This window comes from Hyla sarda, chromosome 12 (assembly GCF_029499605.1).
Source record: "Hyla sarda isolate aHylSar1 chromosome 12, aHylSar1.hap1, whole genome shotgun sequence".
NCBI lineage: Eukaryota > Metazoa > Chordata > Amphibia > Anura > Hylidae > Hyla > Hyla sarda.
This window is the reverse complement of record NC_079200.1, coordinates 37,775,088-37,792,587: the sequence shown is the minus strand read 5'-3', so window position 1 is coordinate 37,792,587 and position 17,500 is coordinate 37,775,088. Positions and strand designations below refer to the sequence as shown.

Sequence of the window (17,500 nt, the reverse complement as noted above, 5' to 3'; positions counted from 1 at the left end):
AATTAGACCCTTACACCCCATCCTGTGGAAAGGCTATAAGCCTCTGTGGTGGCAAAACCCTTCACGAATGCACCATAAGTCCCTTTGGATGGGGTTTGAAAGAATCTCTTCTACCGCATGGTCCTGGCACAAATGAGATTGTTGGCAAATATGATTGACACTGTATGGGGTGCACATGAATGTTGGGGATGGGTATGTCCTACGATTATGGTTAAGGCTTCATTTTTATATCTTAGATGATCAATACATTCTAATTCAAATTGTATAGAAATTCTATAAACTATGCTGACCAAAAGACGAATGCTATAGTAAACTACATTGAGCAATTGATGAATCCTATGCGGCCCTATAGCTCTGGCCTTCCTTTCTGTAGTATAGAGAAATGAAGTTTCCCCTCTCTCACCTGCACTGTCACCACTGACTGTTACCATGGACGGGGCTTGTCTTTGATGTTATCTCTTTGATAAACCCTGAGAATTAGAAGAGTTGTGTACGATGCCTCTTGCTCTCCCTTCTTCCCTCTTGGCTATATCTCAACAACTAGGACGCAGATGGTCTTCCAGTTGGTTTGTCTGCTGGCTGTATTTTTGCTCCCCCTTGAGAAGCGAAGAGTTTTTCTTTGTAAAGCCACTAGACATTCTGTACTCTACACAACCACAGCAACGCTGCTTTCTTCTCCTGGAGGCTACCAACACGCGCCTCTTCTGGCATTCTTTCATAAAGGCTCATCTTCTGTGATGATGTGTACCCTTCTCTCCATCACTGTGCCCTTCACCTCCTGTGACTTTCTACACTTTTTACTCTTGTTTTCTATTGTAAAGTAAAATAAGCAGTGCTGTACATTGTCTTAAAGGCTGTGGTATTTCTTGGTCGACCAATAATTATATATGCATCAGTCACTGAGCCTCCAGGACTAAATTTATGATAGCCTACAGTGATCTTCTACCTACATAGGGACATCATAGATAAAAAAAAATGGAGAATGCGGGAAAGGCTAATTTGCAAGGATATTCATTAAAATACTAATTCATATAAAAGGATATTTATTAAAATACTAATACATAAAGTGACAGACACATCATAAATTCACCGTACCAATGTCATGAATGAAAGGCTCCAATTGAAGAGAGAGGGCCGCATTATACAGACCAAAATGGGCCCCCATCGTGATGTCAGCTTGGGACACCCAGAACCAAAAGTTCACCTTTAGAGCATTCGGAGAGTTCTACCTTAGATTGTCAGCTAACATTAGAATTCCTTTGAAAAAGTTTCTCACCCCAGCAGAGATGAGGACCAACCAGGACTTAGCCCCTTCTCTATCCATAGCATCAGGTGGATTCCAATGACGTCTTCAGCTTAAGATTTGAGGTGGAAGACATTGAAAGATCCTTAAACTGGAGTGGAGAACATTTGTAAAATTCACAGAAGAGGCAGGGCGTCATTGGCATATGCTTATGGAACAAAAGCCAAGAAGTGTTTCCTTTTTTGTATACTGATAATAGAAGCAATGCCTCAATCATATGTGACCTTATGAAATGTGATGTACATCCAAAAATATTTTGTTTTATAATGTCAAGGATGTTTCTTTCCTATTTATTTGTTGCTCTATATCTTAGGAGCGTAATCTGTCTGATTGCCAGGGAAACTCGAGTCTTCATATGTCTGTGGTAAGCTGGGTGAGGCAATGGTGTAACAGGGTCTGGTGGTATTAACCCTTACTTGTCGTGACGCCAGGGTGGGGTTTGCTTAGTATTGAAGGTCCTGCCGCCAATCGGCCCACAAACGGCAGGGATAATAAATGGAATGTCCACAGCAGGATTTATGAGATAACTGGAAACTTTTACTTGAACTTTTATGCAAAAGTCTTTACAATTAAACAGTTTCTCTCGAAGGTAACCGGGATGCAGGTTCCTCACAGGCTTTGCTGGGATTTAAAATAATGAGCTTTATGCAGGCCAATGTGCTACTAATTATAAGATTTGAGTAGAATAGTAGTCACACAGGATTTGTAGGTTGAGCTTTATAACTCCCGGTTTTAGTGGCTGCTGGTTCTTTAGGCTTTGGTCTAGTTGAGATTAATGAAGATATGCTGATTGTGCTTGTTTTGGATCCGGGAGATAAGAGAGCAAATTTAGTGGCTACAGCCCCTTATATACTAAGGGGGATGGACTAAGCTCATTGGCCAGCATACCTGTAGATCCTGAACCCAGTGAACTCTGGGTACATCACATGACCCAGGAAGGTCCTTAAACATCCGTACATTCACAACTGTAGATCACATGACCTGGGAAGGTCCTTAAACATCCGTACATTCACAACTGTAGATCACATGACCTGGGAAGGTCCTATACATTTATTTTACCTATATATTAAATAATATACATATAGACACAATTATATGAGGCGATCAAGGGGCAAGCCCTGCAGGAGAGCCCTGTGGAGATGGAGGAACTCTAGCAGAGGGAACTTAACACAAGGGACAGGACATGGTCTTGTACCGGGACACCACATGTCCAGCTCAGAATGCATCATATGCCACCCCCTTCTCCAACCAACCGTGGATGAGGGACAGCAGGGTGAAATTATTTTACTAATTCTCTGAGCACAAACCTCCAAACCTGCCCTAGATGCACACACACACACACACACACCAGTATCCCTATACACAGTGCTTGACTCTGTATCTGTCAGTGTGCCTGCCAGCTTCACTCACAAACCATGCTTGCCACCATGTTTCCCACATAAACTTCACCTGCCAGTTGCCCTTATAGCCCGTGCCTGACAGCACTTGCTGATTTCCCCATTAATGATGCTTGCCACCATGTTGCCTACAAAAATAATTCCTGCCAGATATCCAGATAACCCCACCTGCCAAATGTTCCCTTGAACAGGGCCTGGTATCTTCCATTAACAGTGCTTGTCCGCATAAACTATGTCTGTTAGGTGTCACAATAAACCATGCATGCCAGCTGCTCCCATTAAAAAGTGCCTTCCAACTTCGCCATTGACATTACTTGTTCTCAGGTTGCCCACATAAACTATACCAGCTGGGTGCCCCTATATAATATATACAGCAACTTATTGCTACTTTTAACAGAGCCTTCTACAGCTAGCAGCCTCTATATATATATATATATATATATATATATATATATATATATATATATCTTTGTACTGTGTGTATATATATATATATATATATATATATATATATTTATACAGAGCACCATTCCAGCCAGGTGCCTACCATGTTGCCACCATAAACTGACTGTGAGCTTTAGTGCCCAGTCACACTCCATAGAAAGTCAGAGAGCACATGCCACACTTATATTTTCATATTCTTGCACTACAAAAAGAATGCAAGGGAAGAAGTTTGGATCCTGGGGGCACCATGCCCTGGATGCTAAGTGGTAAAAACACTATTGTGGGCTACAAATAAATAAGAAGCAGACCACATGATACTTTGATATATCAAAAATATAACAAACTTTATTGATTAAAAAAGAAAATAACTCAGTTTACAAACACATATAAAAGGAGCAAATATTAAGGCACAACTGGTATCACAGACAGAAAAGGGCTAGTGCACCTAGTGGGGAGACACCTCACCTTCAGCCCCGAATGCGCATTTTCGCCCTGTGCTTCATCAGGGGGCATCTTGGGGATGCCCCCTGACGAAGCCCCGGGGCGAAAACTCGCGTTTGGGGCTGGAGGTGAGGTGTCTCCCCACTAGGTGCTCAGTTCATTCCTTCTATTACTAGCATGTTGATATGGGCAGGTAGCTTTGTATTTTTACAGTCATTTTGCTGTTTTTGTCATGGTATTAGCCCTCCATATTTACATCTGTGATATCTTATTGTGCCTATAAAACGAAGTGTTTGGAGTACACCCCTCCACTTTTCTGTCTGTGATACCAGTTGTGCCTTAATATTTGCTTCTTTTATATGTGTTTGTAAACTGAGTTCTTTTCTTTTTTAATCAATAAAGTTTGTTATATTTTTGATATATCATAGTATCATGTGGTCTGCTTCTTAGGTGATGGTTATTGGATGACCACAGATAAAGCTATAGTAAGCCGAATTTATTTGGTGACGCTACAAAGAAATAAGCCAATCAATAACTTGTCTATGCTGCCTCTATACAGTACTGTATTGCCGTAGGCTTGTGGTACAGACAGCTCTGACTATCGCACATAAGTACAGTATATGAAGGGTATTGAGAGTAAGATCTATACATTGGCGTTGTTGGTGTGTTCACAGTAAACACAGATATTGATGCTTCAGACATGTATGTAGCTTAAATACATATGTTCTTGTAGATGCAGGTAATCTCAGGAAGGAAACATAGACGGCGGCAGATCTCATACCCACTTCTCCCATCAGGCAAATAAAGGGATTAAAGTCAGCGGGCAGATGAGGCCCTTTATCTGTGAACAAGCTGATAGCAGCAATTACATGGAGGCGCAGAAACCTTTTAATGGAGCCACGAAGTAACAGAAAGGCAATAAACATACAGACTATCATCTGTTTGCTCAGTTCTGTATTTGGGCGGGTGATACATCTGGTTTAGGGTCTGAGCATCACCTGATGCAATGTCAAGAAGCAAGGTGAGACACAGATCATTAGTGTACAGGATGTACTATATGGTATATAATAGGCTCAGGATGCACAAGCTGCCTCCGCAACCCCCTCACCAAACACTGATGTAGCTCTATAAAATATATGTCTTAATTGTATGTATGTTTATAAACTGTGCCTAGAATTAATAAAGTCAGTAGGGTCATGCATTTTTCCTAACCTTTCAGAGTATTTCTGCTACGTAGCAACAAAAGAGTGAGGTTATTAAGTGTATTGTCCCTGGAAGTTACTAGTGTCCATATATTGTCCAAACCCCTGAAGGTCAGTGGATCATACATTGTGTCATCCCTGGTGGTGATGATGAGTGAACATACTTTATCCAATCCCTGTTGGTCAGTGGTGCATACATTGTCCAGTCTCTAGTGATCAGTGGTGCATATATTGTTCAATCCCTGGTGGTCTGTAGTACATACATTGTTTAGTCCATGGTAGTGAGGGATACATATGTTGTCCAATTGATCTTGGTAGACGGTCCCTGGTGGTCTGTGGTACATGCATTGCATAGTCCTTGGTGGCCAGAGGCACATAAATTGGCCAATTCCTGGTGATCAGTGGTACATACTGTACATTGTTCAAGTCCTGGCACTCAGTGGTAAATGTATTGGTTAATCCCATGTGGTTAGTAGTACATACTTTTTTCAATACCCGTTAGTCAGTGATATATACATTATCTGATCCCTGGTGGTTGGTAGTATGTTGTCCAGTCACTGGTGAATCAGATCACTGATAAATGCATAGTCCAATCCCTAATGGCCAGTGGCACATACCTTGTCCATTCCCTGGTGGTCAGTGGTGCATTCATAGTCCGATCCCTAGTGGTCAGTGGCACACAGATTGCCCAGTCCCTGGTGGTCAACAATACACAAATTGTCCAAACACTGTGGTTAGAAAATTATATTTGTAGATTGGAAAGTAATCTCCTTCACTAATAATCTGTATGGGCCATGTTACTGTAGGTAGGATGTTGTATTATCCTATCTGTATTTGGAAAAGACAAACAAGGAATTGTTGAAAGGGCAGGGGGCATTGTCTGATCATTTAGTGAAGTAGACACATGTGGCTTGAGCTCCCAAAATTCAGACCCATAACTGCGATAAAAAATTTGTGTCTCACTCCAGCTTCTATCCCTCTGGCCATCCACATACCCTGGGAAGCCTGTGTATCGCCTACCACTAAGAGGGTTTTCTGTCCAGTAAGCATGCTGTGGCAACAGTTCCAGCTGTCTGATATCTCGGCATGAGATGGTGGTCTGGATTAAACCAAATGAGGTGTCCCGATACAGTACCTGGTCCTGTCCCTGTCTAAAGTCCCCTCAGCCAGAGTCCCTCCATTTCCCTAGGGCTCTCCTGCAGGGCTTACCCCTGGTCGCCTCATATAAATTATGTTGATATATTGTGGTGTCCCGGTACCGCATCTTATACGGTACCTATGTATGTGTGGGTCCCCATAGCCAAAGTCCCAATGACGTAGGGATCCCTGTTGTGTAGCCTACCCCTTGTCGCCTCTATTCCAACTAATAGCCTAGTAATTTATGTAAGGGTGATGTAAATATAGTAATATATGGAAATAAATTGTTGATTACCGGTTCCATAGTGTTGCAGAACCTGTGGGTCACGTGACTAGGTAAACTCTATGGTATTCTGCTTAAGGACCTTTGGAGGCAATCCCATTACTCTGTGTAATGGTGAATGACAGATGTTCGGACCAATCGGATTTACCCCGCCCCTGCCCATATAAGGGAGCGGCGGCCATGTTTTCTCTCTCTTGTTCCTGGGCTGTCAAATGAGAAGGATCTGCACAGCAACTATCGCAGTGAGTTAGGCCCGAGCCTTTCAGCAACGGCTGAGTAATTCAGAATAGAGAGTGTATCAATTCCCAGACACACTGCAGCATCACCGGACCTAATATAACCCCAAAATCCGGACGGATCTGCAAATATCTACCCTAAATTCAGAGACTTTCTAAATAGCTCAAGGTCCGCAACAGCTGTCAGTCACTGAGCAATATAAGGACTGTTTGTATGAGACTGTTACTGTGCCTTGGATGTATCGCAAGCACTTAAGTAAAGTTGTTCAAGTTCAAGTTCAATCTCCTTGTGGACCTTCACTCATTTCATGCACTGTTACTGGGAAGGGCGGCGATAGGCCGGAGCATTGCCTCAGCATACCAGCCCTCAGCCTGGCATCACGAACTATAGGGTTAACATTAACCCCTCATATACCGATACCATACCACCACTACCATACACCCCCCAAGGGCTACCACAATATTATTTAATGTATAGGAAATAAAAATGTATAGGACTTTTCCCAGGTCAAGTGATGTACAGTTGTGATGTATAATTGTTTAAGGACCTTACTGGGTCATGTGATGTACCCAGAGTTCACTGGGTTCAGGACTACCGGTTTGCAGGCCAATGAGCTTAGTCCAGCCCGCTATTATATCTTAGCTCTCTTTGTTACTGCTCTTAGTTCCGGACTATCAAGCAGGCACAATCAGCATAACTTCATTCAATTCATCTAGGCCAAATCCTGAAAGAACCAGCAGCCACTAAAACCGTGAGTTATCAAGCTCAACCTGTCAAATCCTGTGTGACTACTATCAGCTAAAATCTTATAATTAGTAGCACAGTGGCCTGGATAAAAAAGAAGGGTGATGAGTTGCTGGATCTTTTCTCTTGTTTATCGTATATTTGCTTCTATTTCTTGAATCCTGGCACCACTATTGGACTACAGTTTATTACATTGGTTGGACTGCATTGTTTATTACCTTTGAAACGTGGACCTTAGTTTTGTTTGTTCACGTTACTTCCACCCTTATACCTGCACACATGTTTTTTTTTATGTGCCTCCCTTTATCACTTCTTTATTTACTCAATTTTGTTTATTATCCCTGACGTTTGTGGGCCGGTTGGCGGCAGGAACATTACTATTAAGCAAACTTCACCCTGGCGTCACGACAACTAAGGGTTAATACCACCAGACCCTGTAATACTATTCCAACACCCCTAGCTACAAATCCTGAGGACCACCACACAAAGATCATCCCCCCCGACCCAAATCTCCTCCATCGCAATCCTATGTATTTGATGTATCTGCTGCAGGCTGCTGCACAAGGCCCTAGACCCTGAGGTTGCCCCAACTAGTGGAATGGCCTTAAGTACTTTGGACTGGGGAACTCAATGCTGAGAGGACAACCCCAAAGCTGGGGCTACAAAGCAATTTTGGCTGCGACAAGGGTTTAATCGGCGTGGATTGTGCTCCATCTCACATGTGACCATCATTTGCTCACCTTTGGTGTAATGCAACGCAATCCAAACAGTGCGATATTTAGTCATGTGACCTATCCTAAAAAAAGATTAATGGAGACAATGATCAAATTCCTCAACAGGTTATTGGAAAAGAGGAAGACCCAGGGAAAAGAAACACAACATAAGGCGTCATCAGCCAATGATTTCCCTTAAAGAGAAAGCGCTCCTCTTATTATGAACCTCATTGAGTTAAACCAATTGTTATCAATTAGTTCGGAATTGGGAGTAAGACAAGAGACCAGTGGGGGTGCCGTCACTAATCAACACTTGCTAACAAAGTCTGTGTTAATTACTTATTGATAAAAGCTAACAAGTCTTTCTTTTCATTCCTCCGATCGATGCTGCTCCAGTCTGGACACAGTTAATTAACCTTGTTGAAATGTACAATTGACGACTCTCACTTCTCGCACTTGGGAACAATTCTTCAGTGCCCTGAAGCCATGGTAATAATGGGTGCTAAAAGAAACTTAACTCAGTTTACAAGTGGATTTCTTTACATAGATGAACATGTGTAGTGTATGGGGGATATCAATAGGTTAACCCCTTAAGGACGGAGTCCATTTTCACCTCTAGGACGAAGCCCTTTTTTGCAAAAAATTTTTTCGTGACATATTCTACTTTAACATAGTGGTAAATTTTTGTGGTAACTTGCATCCTTTCTTGGTGAAAAATCCCCAAATTTGATGAAAAAATAGAAAATTTTGCATTTTTCTAACTTTGAAGCTCTCTGCTTGTAAGGAAAATGGATATTCCAAATACATTTTTTTTGGATTCACATATACAATATGTCTACTTTATGTTTGCATCATAAAATTGACGAGTTTTTACTTTTGGAAGACACCAGAGGGCTTCAAAGTTCAGCAGCAATTTTCCAATTTTTCACAAAATTTTCAAACTCACAATTTTTCAGGGACCAGTTCAGGTTTGAAGTGGATTTGAAGGGTCTTCATATTAGAAATACCCCATAAATGACCCCATTATAAAAACTGCACCCCCCAAAGTATTCAAAATGACTTTCATTAAAAGTTTTAACCCTTTAGATGTTTCACAGGAAAAGCAGCAAAGTGAAGGAGAAAATTCAAAATCTTCATTTTTTACACTCACATGTTCTTGTAGACCCAATTTTTGAATTTTTACAAGGGGTAAAAGGAGAAAATGTATACTTGTATGTGTAACCCAATTTCTCTCGAGTAAACACATACCTCATATGTCTATGTAAAGTGTTCGGCGGGCGCAGTAGAGGGCTCAGAAGGGAAGGAGCGACAAGGGGATTTTAGAGAGTACGTTTTTCTGAAATGGTTTTTGGGGGGCATGTTGCATTTAGGAAGCCCCGATGGTGTCAGAACAGCAAAAAAACACATGGCATACCATTTTTTTCCCCCAAATTTCACATTTTTTAAAGGGTTAATAGCAGAAAAGACCCCCCAAAATTTGTAACCCCATCTCTTCTGAGTATGGAGGTACCCCATAAGTGGACCTGAAGTGCACTGCGGACGAACTACAATGCTCAGAAGAGAAGGAGTCATATTTGGCTTTTTGAGAGCAAATTTTGCTCGGGGGGCATGTTGCATTTAGGAAGCCCCTATGGTGCCAGGACAGCAAAAAAAAAAAAAAACACATGGCATACCATTTTGGAAACTAGACCCCTTCAGGAACCTAACAAGGGATAAAGTGAGCCTTAATACCCCACAGGTGTTTCACGACTTTTGCATATGTAAAAAAATATATATATTTTTTCACTAAAATGTGGGTTTCCCCCCAAATTTCACATTTTTGCAAGGGTTAATAGCAGAAAAGACCCCCCAAAATTTGTAACCCCATCTCTTCTGAGTATGGAGGTACCCCATAAGTTGACCTGAAGTGCACTGCGGGCGAACTACAATGCTCAGAAGAGAAGGCGTCATATTTGGCTTTTTGAGAGCAAATTTTGCTCGGGGGGCATGTCGCATTTAGGAAGCCCCTATGGTGCCAGGACAGCAAAAAAAAAAAATCCCACATGGCATACCATTTTGGAAACTAGACCCCTCACAGAATGTAATGAGGGGTACAGTGAGCATTTACCCCCCACTGGTGTCTGACCGATCTTTGTAACAGTGGGCTGTGCAAAATTTTTCATTTTCACGGACCACTGTTCCAAAGATCCGTCAGACACCTGTGGGGTGTAAATTCTCACTGCACCCCTTATTACATTCCGTGAGGGGTGTAGTTTCCAAAATGGGGTCACATGTGGGTGTGTTTTTTTTTTTTGCGTTTGTCAGAACCGCTGTAACAATCAGCCACCCCTGTGCAAATCACCTCAAATGTATATGGCGCACTCTCCCTTCTGGGCCTTGTTGTGCGCCCCCAGAGCACTTTGCGCCCACATATGGGGTATCTCCGTACTCGGGAGAAATTGCGTTACAAATTTTGTGGGGCATTTTTCCCTTTTACCTCTTGTGAAAATGAAAAGTATAGGGCAACACCAGCATGTTAGTGTAAAAATGTTTATTTTTTTACACTAAAATGTTTATTTTTTTACCCTAACATGCTGGTGTAGACCCCAACTGTTCCTTTTCATAAGGGGTAAAAGGAGAAAAAGCCCCCCAAAATTTGTTAGGCAATTTCTCCCGAGTACGGCGATACCCCATATGTGACCCTATTCTATTGCCTTGAAATACGACAGGGCTCCAAAGTGAGAGCGCCATGCGCATTTGAGGCCTGAATTAGGGACTTGCATAGGGGTGGACATAGGGGTAATCTATGCCAGTGGGTGCCTCCAGCTGTTGTAAAACTCCCAGCATGCTTGGACAGTCAATTGCTGTCCAGAAATGCTGGGAGTTTTTGTTTTGCAATAGCTGGAGGCTCCATCTTAGAAACACTGCCTTACAATACGTTTTTCATTTTTATTGGGGAAGGGGGATGGTAGGGGGGGGCAGTGTACATGTGTATATGTAGTGTTTTACTCTTTATTTTATGTTAGTGTAGTGTAGTGTTTTTAGGCTACATTCAGACTGGAGGCAGATTACACTGAGTCTCCCGCTAGGAGTTTGAGCTGCGGCGGAAAATTTGCTGCAGCTCAAATTTGAAGCGGGGAACTCACTGTAATCTGCCGCCAGTGTGAATGTAGCCTGTACATTCACATGGGAGGGGGGTCAAAACTACAACTCCCAGCATGCACTGACAGACCATGCATGCTGGGAGTTGTAGTTTTGCAACAGCTGGAGGCACACTGGTTGGAAAACCTTGAGTTAGGTTCTATTACCTAACTCAGTATTTTCCAACCAGTGTGCCTCCAGCTGTTGCAAAACTACAACTCCCAGCATGTACTGATTGCGGAAGGGCATGCTGGGAGATGTAGTTATGCAATGGCTGGAGGCACGCAAGTACAACTCCCAGCATGCCAAGACAGCCTTATGCTGTTCCTGAATGCTGGGAGTTGTAGTTTTGCAAGATTTAGAGGGGTTCAGGTTGTAAATCACTGTCCAGTGGTCTCAAAACTGTGGCCCTCCAGATGTTGCAAAACTACAACTCGCAGCATGCCCAGACAGCAAACTGCTGTCTGGGCATGCTGTGAGTTGTAGTTTTGCAACATCTGGAGGGCTACAGTTTGAGACCACTTAGTGATCTACAACCTGAACCCCTCTAAATATTGCAAAACTACAAGTCTCAGCATGCCCACACAGCAAACAGCTGTCTGGGCATGCTGGGAGTTGTAGTTTTGCAACATCTGGAGGGCTACAGTTTGAGACCACTTAGTGATCTACAACCTGAACCCCTCTAAATATTGCAAAACTACAAGTCCCAGCATGCCTACACAGCAAACAGCTGTCTGGGCATGCTGGGAGTATTAGTTTTGCAACATCTGGAGGTTTAGAGACCACTGTGGCCCTCCGGATGTTGCTAGGCAACAACTCACCTAGCAGGACACGGAAGTATTTCTGCCGCCGCCGCACGTGGGGGAGGATCGCGCTCGGGGATCCGGGATCCAGGTAAAGGACCTTCGGCGCCGACCTTCCCTGGACAGTTCCCCCGTTTTGCCGGACACCGATAGGTGGGCAAAGCGGGGGAACCGACCAATAGCAGGGATAGGAGGGGTGGCACCCCTGCCACCAAACTCCTATCCCTTCAGGGGGATCGAGGATGTCTCGAACAACCCGATCCCTCTTATTTTCCGGGTCACCGGGTCACCAGTGACTCGTATGACCCGGAATTGCGTAGATCGCAGGTCTGAATTGACCTGCGATTTGCGCCCATCGCGGTCATGGGGGGGTCCCCCCTCGGCGATGTGCCGGGATGCCTGCTGTTAGATAACAGCAGTCATCCCGGCCCGATCACCGCTACTGGTGACGCGGCGCTCCCGGAACCCCGCGACGTACATGTACGTCGCCGCGCGCAAAGTGACACTTCGCGGCGCCGTACATGTACGTCACTCGTCGTGAAGGGGTTAATATTACTTCTGAATATTCACAGCCTGAATGACGTGCCCCCAGTATGTAGGCCTCGAGGCCAGGAAAGGTGAGTGAATAAAATGTCCCATCCGAAATGAGGCCACCTCCGCATGGTGGATGGGGGACATGTTCAAAATAGTGCGCTAAGAGCCTCAAAGTTACATTTATAGTTTACATAGCATTTATGCTATTTAAAGGGGTATTCCATGAAAAAAAAATAATATCAACTGGCTCCAGAAAGTTAAACCAGATTTTTAAATTACTCTTATTAATATATATTTTTTTATCCTTCCAGTACTTATCAGCTGCTGAAGTTGAGTGGTTCTTTTCTGGCTGACAACAGTGCTCTCTGCTAAAACCTCTGTCTGTCTCAGGAACTGTCCAGAGCAGGATAGGTTTACTATGGGGATTTGCTACTACTCTGGGCAGTTCCTGAGACAGACAGAGGTGTCAGCAGAGAGCACTGTTGTCAGACAGAAAGGAACAACTCAACTTCAGCAGCTGAGAAGTACTTGAAGGATAAAAAAAAATTAATTGAAGTAATTTACAAATCTGTTTAACGTTCTGGAGCCAGTTGATATGCAAAAAAAATGTTTTTTTCATGGAATACCCCTTTAAAATGGTCTAGATCTTTATGCTCATGTGCCTTAGCATTTGCAGAGTGCTGCTGCGACTCTTCTTTTGAATGTTTTATATCTGCCATGGCAGCATGCACCTTGTCATATTGTTATGCTCGTATTTTATGGCCTCTAGTCCTTGCCCAATCATGGTTCTTGTGACCTAAACTTAAAGCAACATAGAAATCCAAGTTGCATACAATTCAGATCAGTAGTAATAAGACTGAATTTGGATTGGATACGAAAGTAGAAAAGACTTGTATCTTGTGCATCCGTAACAAGCTATTTACTTAGCCTTAAATAGTTTGTGCCTCTTCCACCTCCTTCTGCCACCTTGTTGGCTGGATAGGATGAGGTACTGACTATCAGGTATGGTAGGTGCTGGAGGCCACCTACTATACTGCTCAAATAAATAAAGGGAACACTAAGATAACACATCCTAGATCTGAATGAATGAACTAATCGTATGAAATACTTTCCTCTTTACATAGATGAATGTTCTGACAACAAAATCACACAAAAATTATCAATGGAAATCACATTTATCAACCCATGGAGGTCTGGAGATGGAGTCACACTCAGAATCAAAGTGGAAAATCACACTACAGGGTGATCCAACTTTATGTAATGTCCTTAAAACAAGTCACAATGAGGCTTAATAGTGTGTGTGGCCTCCACGTGCCCGTATGACCTCCCTGCAATGTAAGGGATGTCCTCCCAGACCTGGACTAAAGCATCTGCCAACTCCTGGACAGTCTGTGGTGCAACGTGGTGTTGGTGGATGGAGGGAGACATGATGTCCCAGATGTGCTCAATCGGATTCAGGTCTGGGGAACGAGCGGCCAGTCCATAGCATCAATGCCTTCCTCTTGCAGGAACTGCTGACACACTTCAGCCACATGAGGTCTAGCATTTTCTTGCATTAGGAGGAACCCAGGGCCAACCGCACCAGCATATGGCCTCACAAGGGGTCTAAGGATCTTATCTCGGTACCTAATGGCAGTCAGGATACCTTTGGCAAGCACATGGAGGGCTGTGGTGCCTCCCAAAGATATGCCCCCCCACCCCCACACCATTACTGACCCACTGCTAAATCAGTCATGCTGGAGGATATTGCAGGCGGCAGAACATTCTCCATGGAGTCTCCAGACTCTGTCACGTCTGTCACATGAGCTCAGTGTGAACCTGCTTTCATCTGTGAAGAGCACAGGGTCCAGTGGCAAATTTGCCAATCATGCTCTCTGGCAAATGCCAAATGTCCTGCACGGTGTTGGGCTGTAAGCACAACCCCCACTTGTGGATGTCGGGCCCTCATACCACCCTCATGGATTCTGTTTCTGACCATTTGAGTGGACCCATGCACATTTGTGGCCTGCTGGAGGTCATTTTGCAGGGCTCTGGCAGTTCTCCTCCTGCTCCTCCTTGCACAAAGGCAGAGGTCGTGGTCCTGCTGCTGGGTTGTTACCCTCCTATGGCCTCCTCCACGTCTCCTGATGTACTGGCCTGTCTCCTGGTAGCGCTTCCATGCTCTGGACACAACGCTGACAGACACAGCAAACCTTCTTGCCACAGCTCGCATTGATGTGCCATCCTGGAAGAGCTGCACTACCTGAGCCACTTGTGTGGGTTATAGACTCTGTTTCATGCTACCACTAGAGTGAAAGCACCGTCAGCATTCAAAAGTGACCAAAACATCAGCCAGGAAGCACAGGAACTGAGAAGTGGTCTGTGATCACAACCTGCAGGACCACTCCTTTATTGGGGGTGTCTTGCTAATTGCCTATAATTTCCACCTGTTGTCTGTTCCATTTGCACAGCAGCATGTGAAATTGATTGTCAATCAGTGTTGCTTCCTGAGTGGACAGTGTGATTTCACAGAAGTGTCATTGACTTGGAGTCACATTGTGTTGTTTATGTGTTCCCTTTATTTTTTTGAGAAGTGTATATTCAATCCCTATCACCCAGGTGGGGGTTGGGTATATCATAGAAGTGAAAACACAGGAATTAAATGTATACATCGGTGATTCCCAAAGTATTTACCTACATGATAAATGAATCTCTAAATGCAGCGTCTTACCCATTTGTCTTCTCTAATTTTGCATTGATCTTTAGGCAATCTGTATTCCACGCACAATGGTAAACTAATAGCAACAACCAAGGCAATGTTAGGTTTTGTTCAGATTCAGAAGTTCAGAGCCCCCACTCCACTGCTGCAACCATAAGATGCATTTAAAACACATCATTATATCATTGTCTTTTATACAGTCCTATATTAGCGTCCAAGGTGCAAATCATTTCCACTTTTTCTTCACACACTGGTTCCTGGTTTTGGGTTAAAAAGGGAATTAGTCAGCTCTATTTGCTGCTAAGAGCTGGAGAAACAGCTGTTAGGGTATAAAAGCCAACTGTTCCTTTGCTTATTTATTTATATGGTCTAGTGTCAAGAAGGCAGAGAAAAGTAACTTCAGTGCCACAGCCTGACACGCCTCCTCACTCGTTCTTACCTCCCAGCCCCCCTATACTTACTTACTGGGTTCTGTACATCAATTAATAAAGGGCCTGAGGGGGTTGAGGAGACGTGTCAGACTGTGGCACTTGTCAGCTCAGTCCCGCCTCCTTGACTCTCCACTGAGAAATAAAAAGTTTGGCAATCACCAGGAAATATATAGGTCTCTACGGTCATAGATACCAACATTTTAAAGGCCAAAAATGGGAAATTGAAACCCCACCCCTAAAACCACTAGAAATGCCAACAAAACACCTACTTTTGGGCAGATTTTACTCATATGCCACCCCTTTCATGCCTCAGTTCACAGAATTTCTCTGGCAACACTAAGACTTGTATGTACAGTATTGCAGTCTATGGATTTAAATGGCTTAAAAGGATCCCAAAGGTCCCCAAAACATCAACAACAACAATAAAAAAAACAAACTCACATTTTCAATTTTGTGATGAGGCCCTTTTTTAACCCCTTAAAGAAGAAGTCCAGTGCAAAACAAGTTATCCCCTATCTCCAAGGATATTCCGTACGAGGCCCCAGGTGAAGCAGAAGCAGACTGCATATTCATAGTGACACGCAGATGGTACAGAGGAGGGTAAGAGACCTCCAACCGCTATTTTAACTGACTGGGACCCCGCAATTGCGCTACAGAGGTCCCAATCAGCCACCCTAACCAACCGACACCTGTATTCTAGCACTTTTAGATGCAGGGCTAATGCCAGACAATGGTGATTGTGTTGATGTTCGGCATTAGCAGCTCATAGCAGCCAGTACTCACCGGGTGAGCGTGCTTCATACACCCGAATCTTCTGTGATTTTTGCCCAGCTTTTATTTTTAACAGCATACAAAAAGAGTGATGTCTCAGGTTTTCCCAGGTTGCAGTGTGGCCCGAGACATTACATCACTAGTCAGGTGTTCCGAGGTAGCCTGTCTTTGCTTTATTGAAGGGAGCGACTGCTGGGTGGGAGATCATTCTTCATGAATTTGTACCAGCTGGAGGCACCCTTGTCAGAAAACACTGGTCTATTGCATTGAAGGCAGCAACAGGGTATTTCAATGGGTGGGGTGGCTGATGTGTGGGAGAAAGAAAAATGACCTCACACTTACAAACAAGGAACTATGGGATTTGTGGTTTGAGAAAACAAACTCCAATAATAAATATGTATAGGAATCCCAGCACTGGATGGTCTTCAGTGCGGTGCAGGAGTCCCCCAGCATGCCATGCTGGATAACCAAATACTTCCTCTCTTTAGGACACAGCACCAGTCACGAGGTCCGGGTTAAATGCAATTAAAACAGCTTTATTGCATCAGAGTATAAAGTGCGACGTTTCGGCTCAATGAGCCGAAACGTCGCACTTTATAGTCTAATGCAATAAAGCTGTTTTAACTGCATTTAACCCGGACCTCGTGACTGGTGCTGTGTCCTAAAGAGTGGACGTATCCAATAATAAATAGCTAGTTCACAAAAAGATAGCCTCAGCCTCACAACCTAGCCATTTAACCCCAAGATAAGCACGGATCCTTTCTTAGCATGGCTATAACTGTCTGGCAGGTACATACTAAAATCACTTTATTAGGAAAACCCCTTTTAAATAATATATAGTAAAATAAGGTTACAAAAGGTTTCACTTGTCAAAACTATGAGGTGTGTAGAAGCCGCTGGTGTATTGTGCTTAGTAGCATTTCTCTGTGATGGTAACATTGCACAATTTGTTTGAACAGTTGAACTCCCAGTGACAGGACATGACCTGTAATGTCCCATGATGGTTTCTTCACGTGCACCACCAGTGACGTCATCTGTTTCATCAGATGGAAAATCATCAAGGGCATGTATCACATGGGCAAACTCAAAGGGCACGTGGTGGTCAGAGAGGGGTTGGCTTTGCATGGGACCCCTCTTTATGGTTATGTTCACACCCAGTATTTTGGTTCCACTTTTTTGAGCCATAAAATGTCCCAAACCCAGACATTTTACAGGTAAAATTCAGTAAAATTATATGGCTGT

At 43.6% G+C, this 17,500-nt stretch overlaps 1 protein-coding gene across 1 annotated transcript in view; it reads right to left on the bottom strand.

The window, feature by feature from the left end:
- The window catches only part of NAGS (N-acetylglutamate synthase), a 72,721-nt gene extending 69,064 nt beyond the window's left edge, over nt 1-3,657 (bottom strand). Inside the window, exon 1 of the mRNA XM_056547676.1 lies at nt 3,610-3,657. Within this exon, the coding sequence (XP_056403651.1) occupies nt 3,610-3,657 (48 nt within the window). The remainder of the gene's footprint in view (nt 1-3,609) is intronic.
- Between the last annotated feature and the right edge of the window lie 13,843 nt (nt 3,658-17,500).